Source organism: Lissotriton helveticus, chromosome 9 (genome assembly GCF_964261635.1).
Source record: "Lissotriton helveticus chromosome 9, aLisHel1.1, whole genome shotgun sequence".
In the NCBI taxonomy this organism is placed as follows: Eukaryota; Metazoa; Chordata; class Amphibia; order Caudata; family Salamandridae; genus Lissotriton; species Lissotriton helveticus.
Genome location: NC_136070.1, coordinates 922,874,442 through 922,898,592, shown reverse-complemented (window position 1 = coordinate 922,898,592; position 24,151 = coordinate 922,874,442). Strand labels below are relative to the sequence as shown.

The following is a 24,151-nucleotide window of genomic DNA, read 5'->3' as shown; positions in this document are numbered from 1 at the left end:
AAATTCCTTCTTTACCGCGATCTTTTCTCTGACTAGATCCCCGATTTTTGGAATCCAGACAGGTCTTGCTGGGACAGGTGGTGGTTCTTCAGTGGTTGTTGGCTGCTGTTTCAACTTTATGTTGCTCAGGTCTTTTCTTGTTTCGTTTAAGTCCTGTAAAATAGCCAAACGATCTTTGATATCAAAGCTTTTTTCTTTCACCACTGAAGTCTGACTGTCAAGATCTAAGACTAGCATCCTAGTCCCAAACAGTAATTCGTACGGACTGAATCCCCTCAGAGAATTTCTTGCCAAGTTGTTTAGACTACGTTGGACACTTATTAGATGTTTGACCCACCCAGCTCCCGAACCTAATACCTTTGCTGTTATAGATTGCTTTATGCCTTGGTTTTTTCTTTACACCATCCCGTATCCCTCAGGAAGGAAGTGAGAAGAATCCCGCTTCGCTATGCTCATTTGGCCGTGCTTTCCCACAAGCTTGAGGGCTAAAGTGAAAACATTGGTCAAACGTAGCATGCTCCTAGCGTATATGCCATTTAGACTCGCAAATCTTTGTATAACAGTCCCGACGTCAGCCGAGTGCTGGGGTCTACATTTATAAGTGGAAACTAGTCTTTATTTGTTAATGGGACGCATTATTTACACTTGTTTCACTGATTATTGTTTAGCCCTTATTGAGTGAAACGCCATGGTATTACCCCGTTCCTCTCGCCGCTGCGATCTCTGTTGCAGCCCGGGCATTTTTTTACAAAAATGTGATGATGCAGGCTCATGCCTGGCCACCAGTACACTGATTGTAGTTTTTCCAGAGAATCTTTTAGTTTGAGGTGTCTGAGACCCTCGCCCATATGTGCGTCTGCTATTAACAAAGTTCTCCTGTCCTTGTTTGGAATTACTCTATCCCCCACTCCAGGGATTCGAGCAAAAGGAACGGAGTTCGCATCGATTATGTATGTATATTCGAGTGGGTAACTGATCGGTAACGCTGAGCAGTCGCCTTTTGATGACGTTTTCACCGCCAGCATTGTTTCACCGTCAATGTATTTTACTGCACGCTTTTTTCTAGCTACGGAAGCCGATTTAGTTGCTACCGCTGTGGCTTTCTCAGCCAATGAATTCCCTGCAACGTGAACGCCATCACGCTGATGACTCAGTGAGTATATCACGTGAGTCTTTGGTAGTTCTTTTTTTAACAGAACTATTTGTTCCCAAAGCAGTTTTTGCTTTATTGTTGCACCTGTGTCATCTTTGTAACCGTTCTGAATCCATTTCTGTAAATCGCTGTTATATGATTTGACGCAGTAATACGAATCGGACACTATGAGTGTCGGGAATTCGCGATCTGCATTATCTAGCGCCATTTTCAATGCTATTATTTCAGTCTGTTGTTCTGAATTAGTTTCTACTGAGTGTGTTTTTGTTAATAGAGGTCTTAGTATACCTCCGCGCCACACTTCTTTTGTAATCTCACATGTGGGGTTGTATGCTTGTTCTCCCCAAACGGATGGTTGAGCATGTCCGTCTGTATAGATTACACAAGCGTACTGTCGTAATGGCAGAATGTCGATTGGCAGAGGGAATATTCTTTCATATTCTAGATATTTTAGTTCCTCTAGTTCTGGATCAAAGTAGTATTTTACTTTGTCCATTGTAATGGAATTCACCCATTGTATCCATTCCGGATTCAATGCTGTTGTTTGGTAAATTACACGGGGTTGTTAATGCCTCAAAGGCTGATTCTGCTGTTCTGACTGTGATGTGTCTACCGTCAGCTTTATCTTTTTCTCTAGCTATTGCGGTTTGAACTGCATGAACAATGTTTTCTTTAATGCTGAATTTCTTTTCAGCTTCTGTGTACAAGTGTGATTTGAATGCAATTGGTACCTTTTCTCCCTCATTAGAGGTCAGGTATGTGAATCCGCATCTTCCTGGGATGACTCGAATCACAAGGTTGCGTGTGTTATCACGTGTTTCTAATTTTGTTTTAATTAACATATCTGTTTGTAAGGATCTCAGAATTTCTGTGTGTATTTGAGTCCAATTGGTTTTTTTAAAATCTGGTTTTATTAGATCATAAAGGGGTTTGACCCTTTCTGCGTAATTTGCAATGTATGTTCTTCCGAAATTTAGGAAGCCTAGAATTGACTGTAGGTTTTTTAGTGTTCTAGGTGCTTGGAGTACGGCACATTTCTCTAGGAAATTGTCAGCCAGGCTTTTGCCTTCACTTGATAATTCATATCCTAAGAACAGGACTGTTAGATGGGCAATTCTAGATTTTTTAAAGTTGAATTTGTAACCCTCTGCCGCGAACCCAAGTATTATGGTGTTCACTCTCTTCAAGTGAGTATCCAAGTCATCGTCTGTTAGGTATATGTCGTCGACATACGATAATGCTTCGTCATCATATGTTTGTAGTAACTCTGTTACTCTCGCTGAGAATAATCCTGGGCTGTTCTTGTACCCCTGGGGTAACCGACAGAATTCTTTTTGAGCGCCATTTATTGAGAACGCTGACAAGTATCTGCTCTCTGGTGCTATATTTTGACAAAAGAATCCATTAGAGATGTCTAATGTTGTTTTATATTTTTTGCGCACTATGTTATTCATTAGTGCAGCACTATGCGAGTTTTGCACTGCAAAAGTTTTGCAACATGAGTTAAGGTGTCTGTAATCCAAAACTAGACGATATGAATTGTCTGGTTTGGAGACAGGAAACAAAGGGTTGTTCATTTGTGAGGTGCAAGTTTCAATCACCCCCTGGTATTCTAGTTGATCTAGAATTTCTTTTACCTGTTTTTTAGCTTCTTGCTTGATTGGATACTGCCTTTGTGCAGTAGGTTGTGATTTTAACTGGATTTTGTGAGGAGGAGACTCCTCATCCCATCCTACATGATTTGTATATAAAGCAGGAGCTTGAGCTACTGCCCACTTTCTTGCAAGTGTATATTTTTTATGTATTGGAATATGATTTGAGAAGGCAGGCATAATTATTTCTTCGCCATGTGGGCACTCCCTGACGAACTCTGGTGGCCAATCTTTTTCAGCTAGAAGGATGTCATAGCCCTTGGAGAGATTATCCCAAAAAAGGCCCCTTATTTTCCTAGTCTTATCCCCTTCTATACGTAAAGTTATTTCATATATTTTGTGAGGTTTGCTAACTCTGGTGTCTGCAGTTTCCACCTGAATGTATTCATTCGTGTCCACTGTCTCCAGATGATTCATAAGGACTTTGCGTGCTATGCTCACTTCTGCTGCGCTGTCTAGCATTGTCTGAGCCCACTCTCCGTTTTTCAGCTGTGTCCTCAGTATTCTCGGCATTGTTGAATACTTTAATACTGGCTACCTTCTTTTTTGGAAACTGTAATTTTTTATTTGGATGAGCAGGTTCCTTGTCTTTGGACTTGACGTGCCCTTCCCTGGGTTCCGATCGTCCTCTTCTTTCCGATTTCTGCGAGGAAGTCTGAAAAGATTGAGAGGGACGTGTATCAAAATCTTGATATCTATCCGGTTTCTTTATGTTATCCCTATTTCTAAGGTTGTATTTTTTCACAGAGGGCTCCCTTTGGGGAGACTTGGGTCCTTGGTCCGGAGATCTTTCTCTCCGCCGAGGAGACCTTCCTCTGGACTGGAATCTCTTTTCTTTTGGATTGGATTGTTTGTTTCCATCCCAGTTCTTCTTTTGACTGTTTAGATTATTTTTAATAAATATTTTTTCAGGACTTTCAATTAGTTGGGGCTTTACTGGTATTCCACCCAAACTATCTCTACCTAGTTCTTCATAGGATTTTTCTATAATTCTGGCAATTTCAGCTGGTTGGTCAGCTATATCTGTCTCTTTTAACCTCTGGCGGATCGCCACATTCGCTGCTTCTCCTTTTATGTTGGCTAGTAATATTGCCGAGACCTGCTTGAAGTCTTTTAGTAATTTCATACCGAGAGTTAAAGCGGGTTCTGGACCGTATTCGTCTTGAATTTGTTTTAGCACATCTGGTATTACCGACATGGATGGTACACCATGTGTTTTTGTGTGAATGGAAGCAAAGACTGTACCCCAAGTGTCACAGTCCTCCACGTGTGGTGCGATTCCCATTGGAAGACAGATAGTCAGAATCCTGTGTTTATCCACAGGGGTGGTGTCTGGAAACACCGCCTCTATTTGGGTGATTTTTTGTGCTAACCAGAATGGTATTTGTTCCCGTTTAGCTGGTACTTTACCTAGGCAGGACTGTATGTTCTGTGGTGTAATTTTATTAGTGTTCCCCTGATGTGGGGTCAGCTGTGGAATTTTAACTACAGGTTGGATGGTTGAAGTCCGCATTACATATTGGACTAGTTGTCTATATATTTTAATTAGTTGTTTTAGTTGTACTAAAACATCTGCTGCAGACATTCTTTCGATGTCTGGATGTGGTGTGTATCCGGCTAGGACCGGCCATGTTGCTCCTGGTCTACCTAGCGGACCGAGCCTGGTGATGTGATTATTATGTTTTAGGGCGCCATTAAACAAGAGCAGGTGCTCTTGGAATTTGAGTGGTACTTCCACTTCCTCGAAAGGAGTGTAGGTATCCGGAGGTTCCTCTATTTTATAATAGTGGAACTCCTTTGTTACAGCATTTGCTGCTGGAAAGTTTATCCATGAATAGAATACCTCTGTCTGCCGATATTCGTGTGCCTCAATTACGAATATGACTGTACCACCTCTTGGTGTCAGTCCATTGTCTATAAGTTTTAACGTTATAGATCTTCTTATGTTGACCGGGATGAGTTTTATATCCGGGTCTGCTTCTTGCATAGTATTATCAGCATCTATTAGTTCAGCTGCTAATCTAGCTCTCTCTCTTTCATCATCACTTTCTGGCATTTTACTGTCAGGAAGGTTATTCTGTTTGTTTGCAGATCAGGTTTCTTATGGAAACAAAGATTAGATGCACAATTGTTTGGAACAGTGTATCCTTCAACGTTGATTGAACCAAGAACCATACATAGGAGTTCCCTCCTGCGAGGTTTGGCGGATTTTACCTCTCACCCACTCCAGACGTCTTTGGAGTATTATGGGAAAAAGGGGTCTGAGTGAAAGAGCACGACTGAGTTACTCTAAAGTCTTGCGTTAGTTTTATCGCCTATCCAAACACGTTGGGCGCCATGTAGTGTAGTTCCTATTATCCCAATAGGCTCTGCGCATTGGAATAATACCTCCAATAGTATAGACCTAGACCAGACGTTAACTAGGTCTTTTACTGTCGATATTAGACTTAAGGTTTTGGGTTTGCCAGCTAGCTCAGAGTTCACTAGAAACTTTCTCGAATAGGCAAGGAGGAGTTGAACCTCCCTGGATAGACAAGAAGGGATTTAGTTTCTGACAACCATAGAACATGACAACTTTGCTCTCCCCTAATCAAGAGTGTATCTCTAGAGTCGTGTGAAAACAAAAGACAACTTATTTTACTCAGTCAGTACGTGCATTCTTAGTTTCACCAGATTGTAGAGAAAAGGAAGAGACGGGCGTGTTCAATAAAAGATGTTATTTATTGATCAGTCTCTTTTCTCGTACAAGAGAAATGGATCGATATTATCGCAATACTTATGGTTAAGTAAAGTGCATACAATAAAAGCAGAATTATAAAATAATACTGTAAAAACATTGATATGGTTTCTAAGCCATACGTTATTTAAAATGGACAGAATATATACATACACATATACATTTAACTAATAGCACTCAACTGGTGCTTCTAACTACGCCTACCCCAGTGTACCTGACCTAAGCCTAATACGTGGGTGTGGATAGAAAGTAGCAGTTTAAGTTAAGTTTGTTTTGCCAAGTGACTGACTCAAGAATTCTCTGCAAGGGGTGATTCAGTTCCGTACCTGAGATCTAGGATGGTTGAGGGATAGTATCTCTCGTCTGAGGTCTCGATATTCCAAGCTGCCTGCGAGGGCTGCTCGGAAGCGCCGGAGCTGGATTTCTCGGCAGGAGAAAGCAGCGTCTCGTTCTCAGCGCGTCAGGAAGGCGGGGGCAGCGCCAGTGGGCTTCGCTCTCTGCTGGGCTTCGGCAGGTCTCGCTGCTCCGATCTCGTCACCACCGCGTGTGTTTGCTTAAGGCAATATCGGTAATATTTATACCTGTAAGGTGCAGAGATTGATGTAAGGATGGACATAGATACGTCAATAAGGATGTCATACGAGCTGGTCGTTAGCACATTCTTTTACTGAAGTTCTCGGTGAAATCAAAACAATGGCCGCAGGGTTTTTCCCAGGTTGTCATAGGTTTGATTTGTTTTGAGAACTCCGTATGCCTTATCAGGGGCTGGAGGAATATTGCTTTTGCCTAATTAGATGGCAAGCGTTATGACCTAATCAGATAACGCGCTCCTGTGCCGTGGTCTGGCGTAATCAGATAACGGTTTCTGCATCATGGGATGGCTGCTAGTTAACTTGTTAACCAGAATAGGGTCAGGAATAGGGGGATCGATACAGAACCTATAGGAATACATCACAGTTACAGACCATATCAGGCCTACAATAATGGTTAGCGGTAGTGCAGCAGGCCACAGGCCTTGTAGGGCCTCGTATGACAGGCTGCAGGCCTTGCAAGGCCTACAATAGTGAATAGAGGTAATGCAGGCAACTAGCCCTCTGTAATTCATGGACATTGTACTGCTCCTATGTAGGATTCACTGCTCCTTGAAATTCCTACCCTGTAGGGTGTTCTAAGCTCCAGGCTGACAGGGGACCACCCAGCTGGCCACTACCGCAGACAGAGGTGCTCAGCAATGCAGGGAAACAGACGCACTCTCTGCGGTAAAAATGAGAACGGGCGTGTGAAGAAGCATGCGAAGGCGTGCACCCCACACTCCGGCCCCAAAGCCCTAAAGGATGAGAGAAATTAATTTGGTGAGTGGCCGCAAAAGAGCAGCAAGGCGTTCCAGCGGCCGTTTATTCACACAAGGCCTAAGTGCCTCAATTCAAAGACATTAAAGGAGAATAGCAAACCACAGTAAAAAACCATCAAATGAGACCTGAGTCCCCACACTTAACTGACACGGTCTGCGAACAGAGAAGAAAGAGGGCAATAGAAGAGGTACAGCGCCTTTAAGAGATACTTGCTGTGGCTGATTGGTTATTGACTTGTTTCTTTGCAACTTCATTTTTTCCCTGGGGGTTATGGGAAATGTAGTTTCTGTTAACATGCTGATGTGGCTTCTGTATGACTAACACAAAGAAAGTATAGCATAATCCTCACCCCCGGGTCCTGCCATAGAATTGGGTATTCATTTGCCTTATTTCATCTTCCAACACAGTGTCAAATTTACATCCCAATCTTTCCAATGAATCTAAAATAATGCATCATATTTTAATGCATGGCGACTAAGTTTCTATTTATCAACTGCACAGCCTAAGGCATGTGTGAAATTGTTTGGGAAAAGCCGCTGTTAAAATCAAGGCCTGTGGTTGGTGAGTGCATGATGGCAACGCATAGTAAATATTAGTTTTGTTCTTTATTAATCATATATTGTTATTTATATAATCCTATCTAATCCTATCAATGCTTGTGTCATCTGTTTCTACCAAGATGTACATACGTTTAATCACAAGTGAAGTATACTTTCCCAGTGAGGACACACTGAATTCATCCCGTCAGGGGGTTTTAGTTTGATAAAAATATTTTTTGATTTTATACAAATGTTTTTATTAAGGTGGTTTATTGTATTGTTTTATGTTTTTATTTTATTGTGTATATTTTTGTAAAATCAGTTTTTTTTAAATAAGATTAATATGATGTAGATTTTCGAGGGTTGGGTTATTGGGCTTATGGGGGGGTGGATTGCCAATGATTTTTGTTTAATTATATATTAATTTTTAAATATTTAATTTGTTAATTATGTTAAAACTTGTAATTGTTATTTACTTTTTTATATTTTTAAGGTTTTATATTATTGGGGAATGGGAGAGTAGACTTTTTTAATAATTATATATTAATTATGTAAAGTGGTTAATTTGTTGATTGCGTTATATATTGTAATTCATTTTGTTTAATTGTTTATTCGTTTTTTCATTGAGATTTTATATTATGAATTTTGGGTTGTGGGGTTTATTGGTGTATTTCATGGCTATTTTGTTTTACACATATTATATATTAATGTCAATAGATTAGTATGTTCCCTTTGCATTTGTAAAAATTGCTATTTTGCTATTTATTTGTTTAAATGTTTCACAGTTTGTGGAGTTATATATTGAGCTATATATTGAATTTTAAATTTTGGATGTCATATTAAATGGGGGGTTGAGTAGATAGTTTGATAAAATACAATATTTAAAAACAGATTTTTTGATTAATGTATAAATTATGTTAATTTTCAGACTTACAATTAGTTAATTGTATGTTTATTATTGATAAAAGAAAACATGTTTATCTAATTTATATATTATTTTCGGGGGGCGTGGCTACGGCGGCGATGTAAGCGGACGCATCTCAGGCGAGCTCCGTCGCCCCGTTGCCCTAATAAGCGTTCAAAAGCATTATTCGGGGGTTTCTTTGGTGTCCCTGTTCCCCCGCGAGGCTCCTGAGTGAGTGAAGACACGTTTAGTGGCCGCTTCAAAGCAGAGGTTGCTACAGGGGGTGGCTGCGAGCTTGAAGACCCGGCTGACGGAGCACCGCGGCCATCTTTCCGCCGCGTCCCGGCCTCGCTTCATTGGCGGGCGGCGCTTTGAGTGAGGGGAACCTTGGCGACACGACCGGACACACCGAGGCAGACTCCGGCTGGGGTTGACGGTCGCGGGTCCTGCACACGGCGGAGGAGGAGCCGCCATAGACGGAGCGGCCACTGGACAGGGACGTGATTCTATCCCGGCTGCTGATCCTACGGGGGGACCCGGCTCTAGAGTGGCGGCGGGCCGCATCGGAGGTGCAGCGGACCCCGACCGCGCGCCTGTGGAGTTGCTGACACCTGGGAGGCTGCCCTGGAGATTAGCACCCGGCGGACCCTTGCACCCGGAGGACCCCTGCTGCCTGGCGCCGGGGTGGCGCCTTGAACTGCTGCGCTGCAAATTGGCGCGCTAGAGGAATCGCCCGCCATCTTGTCCTCCAGGACGGGAGCTTACCCGTCATCCTGACTCTCCTCGCCGGCGCCTGTGTCCGGGGCGCCCGACCCAGCGGACGGTGGGAAGCACCGGTGTGTGCCCGGCGAAGGCGACCCTACGGGACCATCTGAGTAGGTCCTGGACCCCGACCCCTCCTGCACTGGAGCTGTCCCTCATGCACTTGCTGCCGCCTGGGTGGCCGTAACGACGCTCGCTGGACTAGTGCGGAGAGAGCGTGTGGCCTGCACTGCTGGTGGAGACTTCCCTGAGGCCTGAGGCGGGGACGAGAGGCCCCTCCGAACAGTGAGTACCCCTCCATCTTTTAGAGGGTCCTGAAGCCCAGCTGCCTCTCGGGGGAAGCGTCCGTGGGGCCACTGTCCACTGGGGGGCTATCCTGGAGACCTACATCCGGAGGACCCTTGCTGCCCCGCCGCCTGAAGTCGTGGAGGCGCCCTGAGTTGCTGCGCTGGGGGTTGGCGCGCTAGAGGAGCGGCCCGCCATCTTGTCCTCCAGGGCGGGGGCTTGCTCTCCATATTGACTCTTCTCATTGGCGTCAGGGTCTGGGGCGCCCTTCCCAGCGGGCTGTGGGGACTATCGGGGAACGCCCGGCAACGGCGGCCCTGCAGGAGCACCGGAGTGGACCTTGGCCCCCGACCCCCTGGCACCTGACCTGCCCCTTGAGCACTTGCCGCCGCCTGGCTGGTCGTAGGGGCAGTTTGGGCGCCCCTCTGCTCGCTCGCTGACCAGTGCTGAGTGAGCGTGTGGCCTGCGCCCCCCCCTGCTGGTGGGGGATTCACGAGTGGCTAACTGATCGGCCTGCACTACCTACTGGAGAACATACCCCCTGCGGCCTGGAGGCCTGACCCGAGGCAGGATCGAGAGGCCCCTAGAAATCGTGAGTAACCCTCCTTCTCTCAGAGGGACCGGAGATCCAACTAGGGGGGGTGACGGAGGTGGAGAAGCGGCCCGCACATCGGCCGCCTTTGTGAGGCGCAGTCACTGGCGTGGAGGGCGAGCGACGCAGCGTTCCGTGTCCGGAGGGAGAACTGCCCCCATACCACTGACCGCTGACCACTGAGATCACCCGGCGACTCCCTGGAAAGGAGGGCCTACGTATCCCACCATCTGGGAGACAAGGGACGGCGTGGGAGAAGGCGCTTGTCACGGGAGTGGTTGATTGGTGGGGTCCCACCCTCCCGCCACGCTTCTACAGCACCAGGGGGGTGCCGAGCTAAAGACGACGAACGACGTGTTGGGTGGCTGGGTGCCACGTTCACGACGAACCATGACTCGCGGGAGAGGAGGCAGGACAGATCAGACGACATCTTCAAAGGACACCTCGGTGGTTACCATGTGGGGCAAGGGAGGAGCAGCGGCGTCGACTGAAGTAGTGCCACCACCGGTCGCCGACTCCCCACCGGTGACACAGGCCTTCATGTCCTCTTTCATGACAGACCTGAAGTCTGAAATAGGGTCCCTACGATCGGAGGTGCAATCATGCGTTAAAGAACTGCGTACGGACGTGACAGAGCTGGGGGACAGAGTAGACGGTCTCGAGAAACTGGTGGACACACGCACTGAGGACTTAGAACAACTGTGGCAGAGGGTGGCAGCCCTGGAGGAGCAGAATATCGAACTCCAGATTAAGCAGGAGGACCTCGAAAATAGGGGACGCCGCAACAATCTCCGCATCCGGGGTGTGCCACTCGGAGGAGAAGGGACGGACACCATGGCCTACGTGGCACAGCTCCTGCACGAGGTGAGGGGCGACAAGGAAGCCCCCCTACTGCTTCTGGACCGGGCTCACCGAATCTTCGGAGCGGGAGGCAAGACGGGCCTCCTTCCGGACATCATCACCCGAGTGCACTATTTCACAGAAAAGGAGGCCATCTTGAAAGCGGCAAGGGACAAGCAGGACCTGCGGCATGGCGCCCACAAGATCCAGATATTCCAGGACTTGGCCCCTAACACGTTACACAGACGGAAGGTCTTTCGCCCGGTGACAGAGAAGCTGAGGGCCCTCGAGATCCCCTACCAGTGGGTACGAGGCGGCGCAGCTGCTTAAGCTCTCGGAATCCCCGGAAAACAGTCCCACTCGCAGCAACCGCCCGAAGAGGCCCCCGGCCCGGCCAGAGTGGACCACGGTGAATCGACACCGCCGATCTCCCCCGATGGACGCAGGCTCCATGTCTCAGGCAAAGCAAGACGTCATAGACCACATCCGCTCCCTTGAACACGACTGCGAGGATCGAACCTTGGAGCCCCGCACTCCGTGATTGGTCCCGCTCTCATCATTGCTATGCACCTCTGAGTTGGACCGACAAGGCGCGATGGGTGGCCACACCGGGACATCGATGGGACAGTGATTATCCTAGACGGCAATGGCACGCAGCTATTCTCCCGTGGACGCCACTGCAGTCTGCTCTTGGCGGCCGAGTGGCCCGGGCAAGGTGTCTTACGGGTTGGGGCCTAGCATTGCTGAACCGCTTACTATGATGAGACTCTCCCTATACTGCCTCCACGCTACTTGCCCCCAAATCAATCCCGAGCAGCGGGGTAGGCGGACCTCGGGGTAACTGAGACTCATCTCTCTGACGAAGACACCCCCCACTTTGTCCCCTAGGAAGTGACATTCCTGAGTACATCCAAACCCTCGGGTAGAGGATGCCCGGAACCTGGGACATTGTAATACGGCCACGTTGGCCTGTTGTGGTTCTATACTTCTTCTGTGTTCTCCTCTTTCTTGCCTGCTCTATTCTTCCTACTTCTTACTCGACCTTTCCCTTTACCTGGCTCTCTTTCCAGTTGTGTGCTGTGGCGAGCTGGGGGCTGCTGGGGGTGCTTGCACGTTTGCGGTGGGTGGGAGAAGCGAACCCCCCTTGCATGATGGGGTGGGGGATGCTGGGTGTTGAGGCGGCCTTACTCCCCTTAGTGACATGGCGATGACTATCCCCGCACCTCTCAAACTCTTGACCCTTAATGTCAAAGGACTTAACTCCCCCAACAAGCGGAACCAGGTGTGGCGCTACCTCCTTCAACACTCCCCTGACATTGTCTTTCTTCAGGAGACGCACCTCCTGAGGGGAGACACTGGACGCATGACACACCCCAGGTATCCCACACAGTTCTGGGCATCGGCTGACACTAAAACGGCGGGGGTGGCTATTTTATGCAGAGCTGGCATTAGACGGGGATCCACAAAGCCCTACAAGAGTGGTGACGGACGCTTCCTCCGGGCCACGGTACAGATGGGAGGAGCACAGTACACCCTCGGCAATGTATATGCACCCAACCAGTCGCAAGATATGTTTCTTCAGGCACTTCTACGGGAACAGTTTCAGTCTGACGCGCCGCGCACAATCTTAGGCGGGGACTTCAATTTAGTGTGGAACCCTGAAGTGGATCGTGGGGACACAGCCTTTAGCGGTGCGGGTGCAATGTCGGCCGCACTGAAAGACCAGATTACGGACTTAGGGCTAGTGGATGCGTGGAGATACCACAATCCAGGAATCCGTGACTATACCTTCAACTCGCATTCCCACCGAACGTACTCGCGCATTGACTACCTCTTCACATCTCTCGACCTGGCGCGGGACACGCTGAAGGTTACCATCTCCGATATCTCGATATCGGATCACGCACATGTGGAACTGCAGTTGCAGGATCCGATGGCATGCGCCCCTCGGGAGCGACGCTGGACTCTCCCGCCGAGCGTCCTTCGAGACCCAGAAGACGTTGACAGCATTCGGGAAGCCATAGACTCGTACTTCGCCCTCAATGATATTCCGGAGACGCCATTTCAGGTGGTGTGGGATGCCTTTAAGGCCACCATGCGGGGGCACATCACCTCTCTGGCGATTGCGAGGAGAAGGGCGGCATACAAGCTGGAGGCTGAGTTAGCAAGTGAGATCAAACAGGCGGAGGCGCAGGACAGAGAGCGGCCCTCGCTGGCATCCAGACGGAAGCTGGCCAATCTCAGGGGGCAGCTTCGCCTCGTACGCACTAACAAGGCCGAACATTCCCTTCTTGCGTTGAAACAAAAATACTACGAAGGGGGGGATAAAGTGGGGAGACAGCTGGTGGGACGGCTGAGGGCACGGGCAGCCAGAGCTCATATCGCTACTATACGACATCATGATGGCACGTGTGCTGTCACTGAGCGAGCCAAACAGGACGCCTTTGTGGCCTACTATACTTCCCTATACGCGGAGGAACCTACATCGGCGGAGGCGCGGGCGTCCGTCCTCGCTGACTTCGAGGGGACCCCCCTGTCGCCACCCCAAACAGCGGAGCTGGAAGAGCCCATTCTAGAAGACGAGATTTCTATGGCTCTCAAAGATCTTCCCATGGGGAAAACTCCGGGACCTGACGGCTTGCCGCTATCTTTCTACCGAGTCTTCCAAACCCAGCTTCGCCCTCAGCTGCTGAGACTGTACAGCTCCTTCTCGGACGTGGTGGGGCCGTCCTCCGACATGGGAATGGCGGAGATCGCGCTAATACCAAAGCCAGGGAAGGATCCTGCGCTATGTGCCTCCTATCGGCCTATCGCCCTCTTAAACACTGACATGAAGATCTACACCAAGATCTTGGCCAAGCGACTAGACCCATACATGCCGGGGTTGGTGAATCCGGATCAAGTGGGGTTCATCCGAGATCGACAGGGGGCCGACAACGTGCGCAGGCTGGCCCACCTGGTGGGCAAGGCGCGACATTGGGATATCCCCGCGTGCCTTCTCTCGCTCGACGCGGAGGCGGCTTTCGACCGGGTGGACTGGTCCTTCTTAAAGGAGGTCCTCCGGAAGATGGGCCTTGGCCCCAAAATGATAGCGAGCGTCATGGCCCCGTATCTGGGACCACAGGCCAGGATCAGGGTGAATGGCCAGTTAACACCACCACTGGCGATCCACCGAGGCACGAGGCAGGGATGTCCGCTCTCGCCACTCCTGTTTGCCCTGGCAGTGGAACCCCTAGCGGCGTTGATCAGACGGGACCCCAGAATACATGGCATAGCCCTTGGGGGGAGGGTCAATAAGGTGGCGCTCTTCGCGGACGACCTGATCCTCACTCTCACACACCCTCGGACATCTCTGCCGGCAGTCCACGACGTCCTCTGCCTATATGAACGGGCGTCGGGCCTCAAAATAAACCTTACTAAGTCTTGGGCGCTCAACCTCACTGTGTCTACCGAGGACATCCTCTACCTAAAAGAGGCGGTGCCCTATCAATGGGCGGAGAGCCACATTAGATATTTGGGCCTCGCCCTTACTCCGCATTTGGACTCCTGGTCTTCGGTGAACTGGACGGAATGCCGCAAAGCAGTGCTGGAGGATCTTAGGAAGTGGAAACCTCTGATGCTATCCTGGCTGGGGCGCCTCAACGCAGTCAAGATGTCGATCCTCCCTCGCATCCTATATGTGTTCCAATGCCTGCCCACCCCTATTCCTCTGCACTGTATTCGGACCCTCCAGCGCGAGATCACCTCCTTTATCTGGGGAGGGAAGCGCCCCCGGTTCTCGCAAAAGGTCCTCATGGAGCCAAGAGACAGAGGAGGCCTGGCATGCCCCAACTTGGTGCACTATTACTGGGCGGCGCACCTCCGCTTCGTGGTGGAATGGGGCGCACGCGAAAGTGATAAACACTGGTTTCATATGGACCGAGCGGTCACGGGCCGTACCATATGGGACCTACCCTGGCTCCCGCGGGCGGCACGCTCCAGAAGTGCGTACCTTGCAATCCCCACGAGAACGGTGCTAGATATCTGGGACAACATAGCAGTGACAAGAGGTTTGACCTCGTTTCCGTCCCCGCACACCCCGATAGCTGGGAACCCGCAGTTCCCCCCGGCCCACCGGACTCGGACGTTTGATCAATGGACCCAAGGGGACTGTAGAGTAGCTGGAGATCTCTTCCTTGAGGGCATGCCTAAAACTTGGAAAGACTGCAGGGAGGAATTCCGGGTGCCGCCACAGGCTAGCCTTCAACATATACAGCTACGCCACTGGACTACCAGTGACGAAATGTACCAAGCAGCTACTCGAGCACACACGCCCTTTGAGAAGCTGGCGCGCTCCCTCGGGGGCCTCAAGAGGCTGATCTCCCAAATATATAGCATACTGCAGCACCCTACCTTGGCGCCAGCGCACCCTTATCAGAGGAACTGGCAATCAACATCGGGCACAGACATCGGCCCCTCCCAGTGGAGCAGATTATGGCGGGATATACCCAAGATTTACCGCAGCATCCCACAGAGGGAAAATGCCTACAAGCTACTTACACAATGGTACTACACCCCTCTTCGCCTTAGTCAGATGTTCCCCAATGCTTCCCCGATGTGCTGGAGGTGTAAATCTGCGACTGGTGACTTTGTGCATATCTGGTGGACGTGTCCGACCCTTGCTGTTTTCTGGAAGGAGGTGCTTAGCCATATCAAGGGGGTGCTGGGGTTCCCTCTGCCCGAAGAAGTGAACACGATCCTGCTTGGCATACACCCTGCCGCGCTCAAGGCGCTTACCCGCGGCGACTGGATCCTCACGCTCCAAATGCTGGGTGCCGCCAAGCAGCTCATTGCATTGTAATGGAAGCGAATGGAGGCGCCACCCATAGCTTCTTGGTTTGTGCGCCTTTGGCAGGTCCTTGCGATGGAGCTCCTTACAGCGCGGCTGCAGGCGCAGGCTACGCGCTACAAGGCGGTATGGGACCCTTTAGTGCGACACCTCTGCTCTATAGAATATGCGCGATACATGCCCACTAGGCTCCGCACTCTGCACCTCTTCGAAGACGCGCTTGTCCCTAGAGATCCGGCCAGGCTGCATCCTTGACCTCCATGCGCAACGCAACTGCGACTACAGACACACACGCCCCCGCACCAGCTGCCCTTCACCATACCGCCTGTACCTGCTATTCTGTTCCCCCCCCTTCATGTCCCCACTTAGGATTCTCTGTCTTTCCCACTCTCTTTCTTCCTACTTGCCACTATGGCACTTGTTTCTCTCTGAGACGGTTACGCCCCGTTGGGCAGTTAGAGACAGACGGGCTATCTGCCCTTTACATATCCTACTTACTAACGCGGATACCCTCCTGCCTGCCGCTAAAGCTTCGACACTACATCTGCAAGCCATGCGGCCGGCCCTTCTGAGAGGGTTGTAGGCAAGGCGCTGTGTTAAAGTTTGTTCTCCCGGCCGCTCTGGCGCCACACTCAAAGAACTGCATCTTACGCGGCCGGCCTCGATACGAGGTTGTAGGCTTATCGCTGTGTTCAAAATAAAATAGACTTGAATATATTATTTTTCAATGGTTTTTGTGTCATTTGTTTTGGTTTGAGTTTTTAAACCAATATATATTTGGTAATTAATTAACACCTTTATATTTATAAGGTAAACATTTGGAAATAAATATTTGATGCCATAGCTAACTTTACAATGACCTATATGCTTTATAGTTTGGACTACAATTGTTTTTAGAATGTTTAAAAGACTCTTTATTACAAATTCTAATTTTTTTTTTTTTTAAACCAATTGATTTAATTATTATTATTTTTTTATATTTAAAGGGGTAATTATATTGTAGTGAATGTGACCCACCCTACCACCAAATATATGTTTTCCAAAATAATTGTTAGACTGGAGTTAGAGTAGTAAATCTGTCCCTCACTACCCCAATGAATGTACTTTCTTCAATGTTTGTTTGCCTGGAGTTTGAATATTAAATCTGATCATCCCTATGTAGGCACTTACCCCAATGTTTGTTAGACCAGAGTCAGAATAGTAAATCTGCCCCTACTCCTAAAAACAATATATGTATTTTTGTCAACGTTTGTAGTATTGTAGCTATAGTAGTGCATTTGCGCAGTTAATCACTGTTTATTTTTTCATGGTTTATATTAAAGTTTGATTACTATTTGTTTATTTTAATATTCTTAAAGAAATATTTTTAGGGGGTCTAAGGTATACATGTGTATAATTATTTAATTGTTTCTTACTTTAAATCATTTTTGTGTGTTTTAGTCTGATGAATATTTGTTTTACTAATTTATTTCTAATGATTTAATATTTGTATAAAATATAATATTGTGTTTTACTATGTAATATGTGATTTTTTAAAGTTATTAAATTATTTGTACATGTTTAATATGACACACAATATTTAAACGTTTTATAGTTATTCTATATATGTCTATAAAATGTAGATGTTTGGTCCACAATATTTTTGTAGTCGATATGCTTGTATTTTACATTTCCGCAAGATTTTTGGATTAATGAATAGTTTTGCGGTTGACATGTCATACAACCACAATAGTTACATACTACCTTATTTGTTTCTTCACTCCTTTCCATTGACAATTTGTCTGCCTCTCCATCATTGCCTTAATGTATTCAATAGTCAATGTTGCTCCCTCCTCAGTATTTAATTTACTTCTATTTATGTTTTTTCCCGTATGGAATGCTCCTCAATTTTATTTTTTCAAGCAACTGCTACCTTTTCCATTCTTGCATTTCTACATTGTCCCTATTGTATGCTAATTCAGTTGTTTTACAGTAAATGTATATGTATGATTTGGATCTATAATGATCCCATGTACGTAGTTGTTTTCTCCTTTCTCTATACTTTTCATAGTTCATTGTTAAATTCATTATTGATTTTTTTTTATGTTTGCAAATACAATATACCCTGATCCTATAGTTAAATCAGTGGCTGCACATCTCAATAATAATTATGTGAACTCATCAGTAATATTTGTTTTGGGCCCTTAAACAAAACCTAAATTGTTCAAGTATTTTTGGCAATTAGTTTTCCACTCAAATATTTCCTCCTCACATCCATCACAGCAGAATGGAAAACAAGATGCATGCTAGAGTTTCTTCAGCATTAGCTTGCTACCACCATAGTTTACATGATTAATGTCTTGCACGCCATAGCGCCAGGGCAATAAAAGTACCTGGCATAAACAAAATCTCATAAACATTTTACATACACTGCAGTCCAAATGTACCGAAATGTACCTCTGCGGTTTCTGTTCAGAGGGGATTACTTACTAGCCCCTTGCGCCGCTGGCGCAACCACCTGCCCCATATTTACAAGGACACTTAAACCCACCCTTCGTGGATTTTTCTGCCCTTGTAAATATGGTCCCTTCTCACGCAACACTTTGCATGACAGGGGCGTGACATGGGGGTTGCTGTGGGAGTTCCCACGCAACACTCACGTATTCTGCCGCATTTCCAGATTTACGAGAATTCATAAACCTGGAAATGCGTCAGAATGCTACGACACCACAGGGGTGGCATAGGGAGGCACAACAAGGTGAAATGTTTACATTTCTTCTTGCTTTTTCCTCTTTCTAGGGGTGCTGCATTCTGCAGAACACATAGGAAGAGGAAAATAACTCTTTTCATTTGTTTTGTTATTGTTTTTGTGCAGGAAGGTACACCTTCCTGCACAGAAACAATCCCCCCACAACGCAGGCACCCTTGCCCATGGCGCAAGGGTGTCTGGGTGGTGCATGGCAGCTGATTGTGCGCCAGTGCAGGGGAATATACAGGGATGCATCATATTGTAAATATGACGCATCCTTGTGCTTAGAAAGTGCTGCAGCGTGGCACAGCCAAAGGGCTTGCGGTGCTGTGGCACCTTCTTGTAAATAAGGCCTTAAGTATCTTGCACTGAGAATATTCCACAACTCAGGTTTGCAAGCAACTTCCTATCTAGTTTATAGTTCTATTTGCTGATCTGTTCTTTCAGCTGCTTTTAAATCTGGATTTTGACAGTGCATCTCAAACAGACCAATTGCTAAAATTGAGAAGCTTTTGGGTCTAGTCCTTTCAACCACTGGCTTTCCTTAACCAGCCTCTTTCACCATTGGTTGGAGCCTTTTTCAAATAAGTCTTGGCTCAGTCCAGTGGAGTATTCATCTTTCACCTAAAGCTATTGGCGTTTTGGGGTTTCCTTCCGCGTCCTCTTGAATGCTATCATTGAACTGCGTGACCGACTACTTTACAACTATATCCCTCTTTGTCTTCCCTTGCCAGGTCCATCTTGGTGACCTCATTCTGATGTCCTAGCACTGCATGCGTTAGCATATGAAACACAGACCAACTGGCTTTGCCAGTGCTTGCTTTAAAATTGTTTTTGGGAGAAGTCTATTACTCACTAAAAGCTTGATGCTAAATGTATACTGAAATTTCTAAATATGGCCTAATGCCCCATACTTAAAGTGCACTGTCACCTCTTTACTTCCTTTAAAAGCAAACCTGCTAATAATGCAGCACCAGCGACCTGCACTCTTACCCAATACAAGGCTGCCCTCTTAGCCACTACTAAACTAAGGGGCACCGCTGGTGAGTCACTTTTAACATGGGAAAATGTGTCGTAAAGGCGGCGCAAGGGACTTGTAAATAAGCTTCAACCCTGGTATTTTAGGGTTGATTTGTGCATATTTAGCAGGCCTTTTATTCCATTATATGCAATCAGGTTTAACTAATCATTGACAGTGCCCATATGTGGGAAATTATATGAAGTTTAATTCTCACCGTAAAGAACGTTCGAGAATCGCCCCCAAATAATTGGGAGACTTGTTCAATTATAGCTCCCTCGAGGATCCAACGAAACATTGATCATTTTTACTTTTCATTGTGGAGCACTCTTATGCTCTTGGGTCTCTTTGTTCTACTTAAAACTATAATTAAATACATAATAAGACAACATTCTGGCAGCTGATGTCCTAGACCTTTTGCATATTCATCTTTGAGAAGATGGATGCTTGAATACAGGATCCAGCCTAAGGTTTGCACACAATTGGAAACAATGTTATATCTGTTGTCCAGTCATATGTATCCTTTATTGTTTTACTAGAACCTCAACTTCACTGCCTAGTACATCTGACCAAGTCTGGCCTACAAACATCCTTTTTGATGAGTCTTTTTTATCTAACATCCTGTAATACAAAGTACAACCCTTTATTCATACATTTCTTGAAAAGTTTCGACAACAGATTTACATCCTCATAATCCTTATTCTTATCCTTATCTGTTGCCTGTGCCTCTGTGGACTTATGCACTCTCTCCTGAAATCTGTGTTTGACCTTATTGTGACAGACTCGAATTCTGGCAGGTCTCCTCTCATTTTTATCCTTGCTAGGTAAAATGAGCACCATTGAGTTTGGTAGCAATAAAATCCATGTTTTCAGTGCCAAAATGCCCCAACGTGTCTGTGTCCTTTTCAGACACATATGTTATGTAATTAATAATATTACTCCAAATGTTGTGATATATATTGCTTTATTAGTTTTGTTTATAAACAATAATACATGCAAAGTGTCATTATTCACCCTTTCCAGCCATCACTTTGGCATTACTACTCCAACTGTTATGCTACTAGGCAATGGATTCTATTTTAAAAGTTCAGTGTGCACACAATTGAGTAGATGTTGAAACTGCTGAGAAGAATATTTAATTGTAGCCTAAATATCTCTGAAGAGGTTACTGCAGATTTTCACAGTAAAGCTTATTTCATATTTTCAGTGTAAGAATTTCTCTAGATGTTTTCTTTGCTATTCCTTGAGCTCCTGCAAAATTCTTCCTCTTGATCATGAATGACAAAAGTTCTCTTGAGGATTAGACTGATATAACTAAACACTTCATAGGACAGCTTTGATAGTATATAGTTAGAGGAAAGGCTTTCCCTAAGCAAGGGACAGGTTGGTGGATTGCTGTACGACAATATAGCCCATTCTTTTTATGGTTCCTTTGAGCAGATTGAGTCGCAGGGCAAAGTTCACCACCCCCTGAGGAAGAAATAAATAATGAGCACAAATGCAGTGCTGCATAGCCTGAAAGACATGCATTTGTTAAAATAGTATCTAAACTTAATTTTCTGTTGTCTCCAGACAAACCCTTTGGGCCCAATTGCGAGTTTGTCAATGTGGGAACAGACCGTTATGCCGGCAGCGCACTCCTTCACCACCAAACCGATTGTCGGGACGTCCACCAGATTACTAGTTTCCTCATAGTCAGTCTGACGGGCTGTTTTTGGCATGCATCTGTAAATGTGCACTACAATGGGAATGCCAAAAACAGTTCCTGCACAAAATAGACTGTAAAATCCATGCCGTGCAGGAACTAGGGTACATACAGACAGGGGGGCACATGTTGTTCCCCCTTCATGCATCCCCATGCAAATAGGCAACAGGGGCTTTGTTTCAGAACCACCAGCCTTTTCATGGACGAAAGATCTCCCTGACACAACTGGCAGTCCTGAAACTTGTTATATGCTTGGCGTGCAGAAGCGGCACCACCAGCATGTTACTCATTGTCTGATCCCCGTGCCACCACCAAGGAATCGCGGCGTAGCAATGGCAGTCCAACCACCCAACTTATAATGGGTGGTCGGACCGCCGTTGCGGCGTTGCTGGACCGCTACTGCTATGCCATCGTGAGTCTAGCGGTTCATGCATAATCAGGCACTTAGCATCACATGCAGTAGGTATAAAACGTACTGCATGAAAGGAAGCAATTTTACAGTGAATTGCACCCTGATTTACATATTGGCATCAGAAAGCCAATGTGTCTACATTAAATATTTGTAGAGAAGCTAGTTGGAAATCTAGCCACACTTTGTTATGCAAGTTTTGTTAATGTCTAGTCATTACACTCCATTTGCAAAGCAAGGCTTGAAAATGTAAATTTGCAACCACTAATCTTCAACAGATCCAGTAGGTAATTGACAGAAAAACAAAAGACACGGAGAAAACATGAATCATAAATAAAAAATTATGACTGAGGCACATTGGTTTCTGACCTCACATTTTTTCAGCTCTTCCTTGGCATCGGCATACAAAACTTGTGAAGACTTTGTAAACGTAAGTACAGCTTCTGCGCCTTGTAACCAGTCTTGGTATCTTGAAAAGCAATCTACAAATTTTGCCCACAGCTGCCAGGCATACTCCATCCTGAGAGACAGAAAGGAGAACAGTGTTAGCCTGTTACGGGAATCATGACAGAATGGAAGGCGGGTAGGCAGATAAATGACTGGGGAAGACAACACATTTAATTTATCCTTCTTTAGCTGTAGGTCTGCATCTGCACTATTGCCTTCCGGAAGTCCTGACCCATCTATGGACTCTTATATTTTGGTTACTTTTTGTTTTACAATCTACCCTTGCGAGGGGAGACAATTTGTCCCATCTACCAACAGGAAGGGCCACCATCGGTCTTATCCCCCCTCCAAAGTGTACACACCTTGTCACAAGTCACTCTTAAGAATGGGCTATTGTTACATTTACATTAGCAGGAGGACATCATCTGTCCTATCCAACCTTGGGTAGGTCACCAGCGCCCTCCCCACCAATCTACTTTTTGTATATATATATATGTATATACAAATAACTCTAACCACTAGTATATGTAGTAGACCTGTACTCTCGATCATTCCTATGTGACTCTTAGAGCTTATCCATTTGTATCTCTTCCTTGAGTGACGCTACAACTTGTACATTTGCAATTTTTTTTCCTCTTTGTATCTCTTCCTTGTGTGACTTCATAACTTGTACATTTGCAATTTTTTCTGTCTGTATCTCTTCCTTGTGTGACTTTACCACTTGTACATTTGCAATTTGTTCTTTTATGTAACTCATGTAACCCTAAGTCCTTATGTATTGCAACTGGTTCTTATGTAAAGCGCTCTGACACCTTCGGGTAATGTTCACGCTATATAAAATCGCATTAAATAAAATAAAATAAAAAATATACAACTCCAGGAGGGGTCAACATCTACTACATTCAGAAGGAAACTACTCTTTGTCCTTTCCACTCTCAGGAAGCATCCACCCTCAATCTTTTACATTTTCAGGAGGATCAATCCCTCTAGAGGGGTAGTCTAATTAATGTGCTATGAAGAGTGAGGGCACCATCTATCTAACAAAATCCAAATATTTTATGGGAATGGGATGAACCTTTTACATGAACCGCAGATAGAATTGTGTTGGTGCCATGTGTGACTATGCTATACTGAAAATCTTTGTGTACTCACATTGCCAGAACACTTCTTGAAATTATTGTGCAGAGTGCGGTGAGGTGGAGTGTTGTAGAGTGGAGTGGCACAGAATGGTGTGAAGGGGCGTAGAGTAGAGTGGAGTAGAGTAGAGTGTCGTAGAGTGGGTTGGCGTAGAGTGGTGTAGAATGTTATAGGGTGGAATGGCTTAGAGTGAGGAACAATTTGGCAACTTATCTTTACTTTGAACATAAATAATAGGATTATAAAAGATAGAATTTGCCTGATTGTAAAAGTGACTCAAATCGAATCAAATCAACAGCATTTGTAAAGCGCAACACTGTCAACCTTAGGGGTATCGGGGCACTGTGCCTCTGTTGAAGAGCCAGGTCGAGTCTCTTTCTGAAGTTTGCCAGAGAGGGGGCTGTACATAGCTGGAGGGGAAGGTTGTTATTTTTCTAGGCAGTGATGTAGAAGAAGAAGCGGCCACCACTGTTGATGCAACGGATGCGTAAGTGTGTGGGAGCGCAAGTAAAGAGGAGCGCAGGTGTCTGGAGGATTGGTGGAAGTTCAGTTGGTGGTTGATTTAAGCAGATTTTAGGTCATGGAAGGCTTTGTAGGCATACATGAGGATCTTGAACTGGCATCTCTTCTGGATGTGGAGCCAGTGGAGGTCTCTCAGGTGGAGAGTGATGTGGGTACATTTGGGGAGGTACAGGATGAATCTAGCTGCAGTGTTCTGTATGGAGTCTTCTGAGAAGCCGGGTGGAGATTGCGGCATAGAGGGCGTTGCCATAGTCGAGGCAGCTGGTGATGAGGGCCTCCGTGAAGGTCTTTCTGGTGTTGGTTGGGATCCATCTGAAGATCCTGCAGAGCATGCAGAGTGTGTGGTAGCAGAAGGAGGGAATTGTGTTGACTTGTCATTTCATGGTCATTTAGTTGTCAAGGATGATGCAGAGGTAGTGTGCATGGTCGGTTGGTGTAGGTGTAGGTATGAGTACTGCAAGCCACAAGCTGTGGTCCCATGCGGAGAGGTTTTTCCCGAAGATCAGAACTTCAGTTTTGCCAGAGTTGAGGTGGAGGCAGT

At 46.4% G+C, this 24,151-nt stretch overlaps 1 protein-coding gene across 1 annotated transcript in view; it reads right to left on the bottom strand.

Moving 5' to 3' along the window:
* Positions 1 to 24,151, bottom strand: part of LOC144782005 (nesprin-2-like) — a 284,781-nt gene that overhangs the window by 126,505 nt on the left and 134,125 nt on the right. The window contains exon 3 of the mRNA XM_078661110.1: positions 21,874 to 22,024. Coding sequence (XP_078517236.1) covers positions 21,874 to 22,024 — 151 coding nt within the window. The remainder of the gene's footprint in view (positions 1 to 21,873; positions 22,025 to 24,151) is intronic.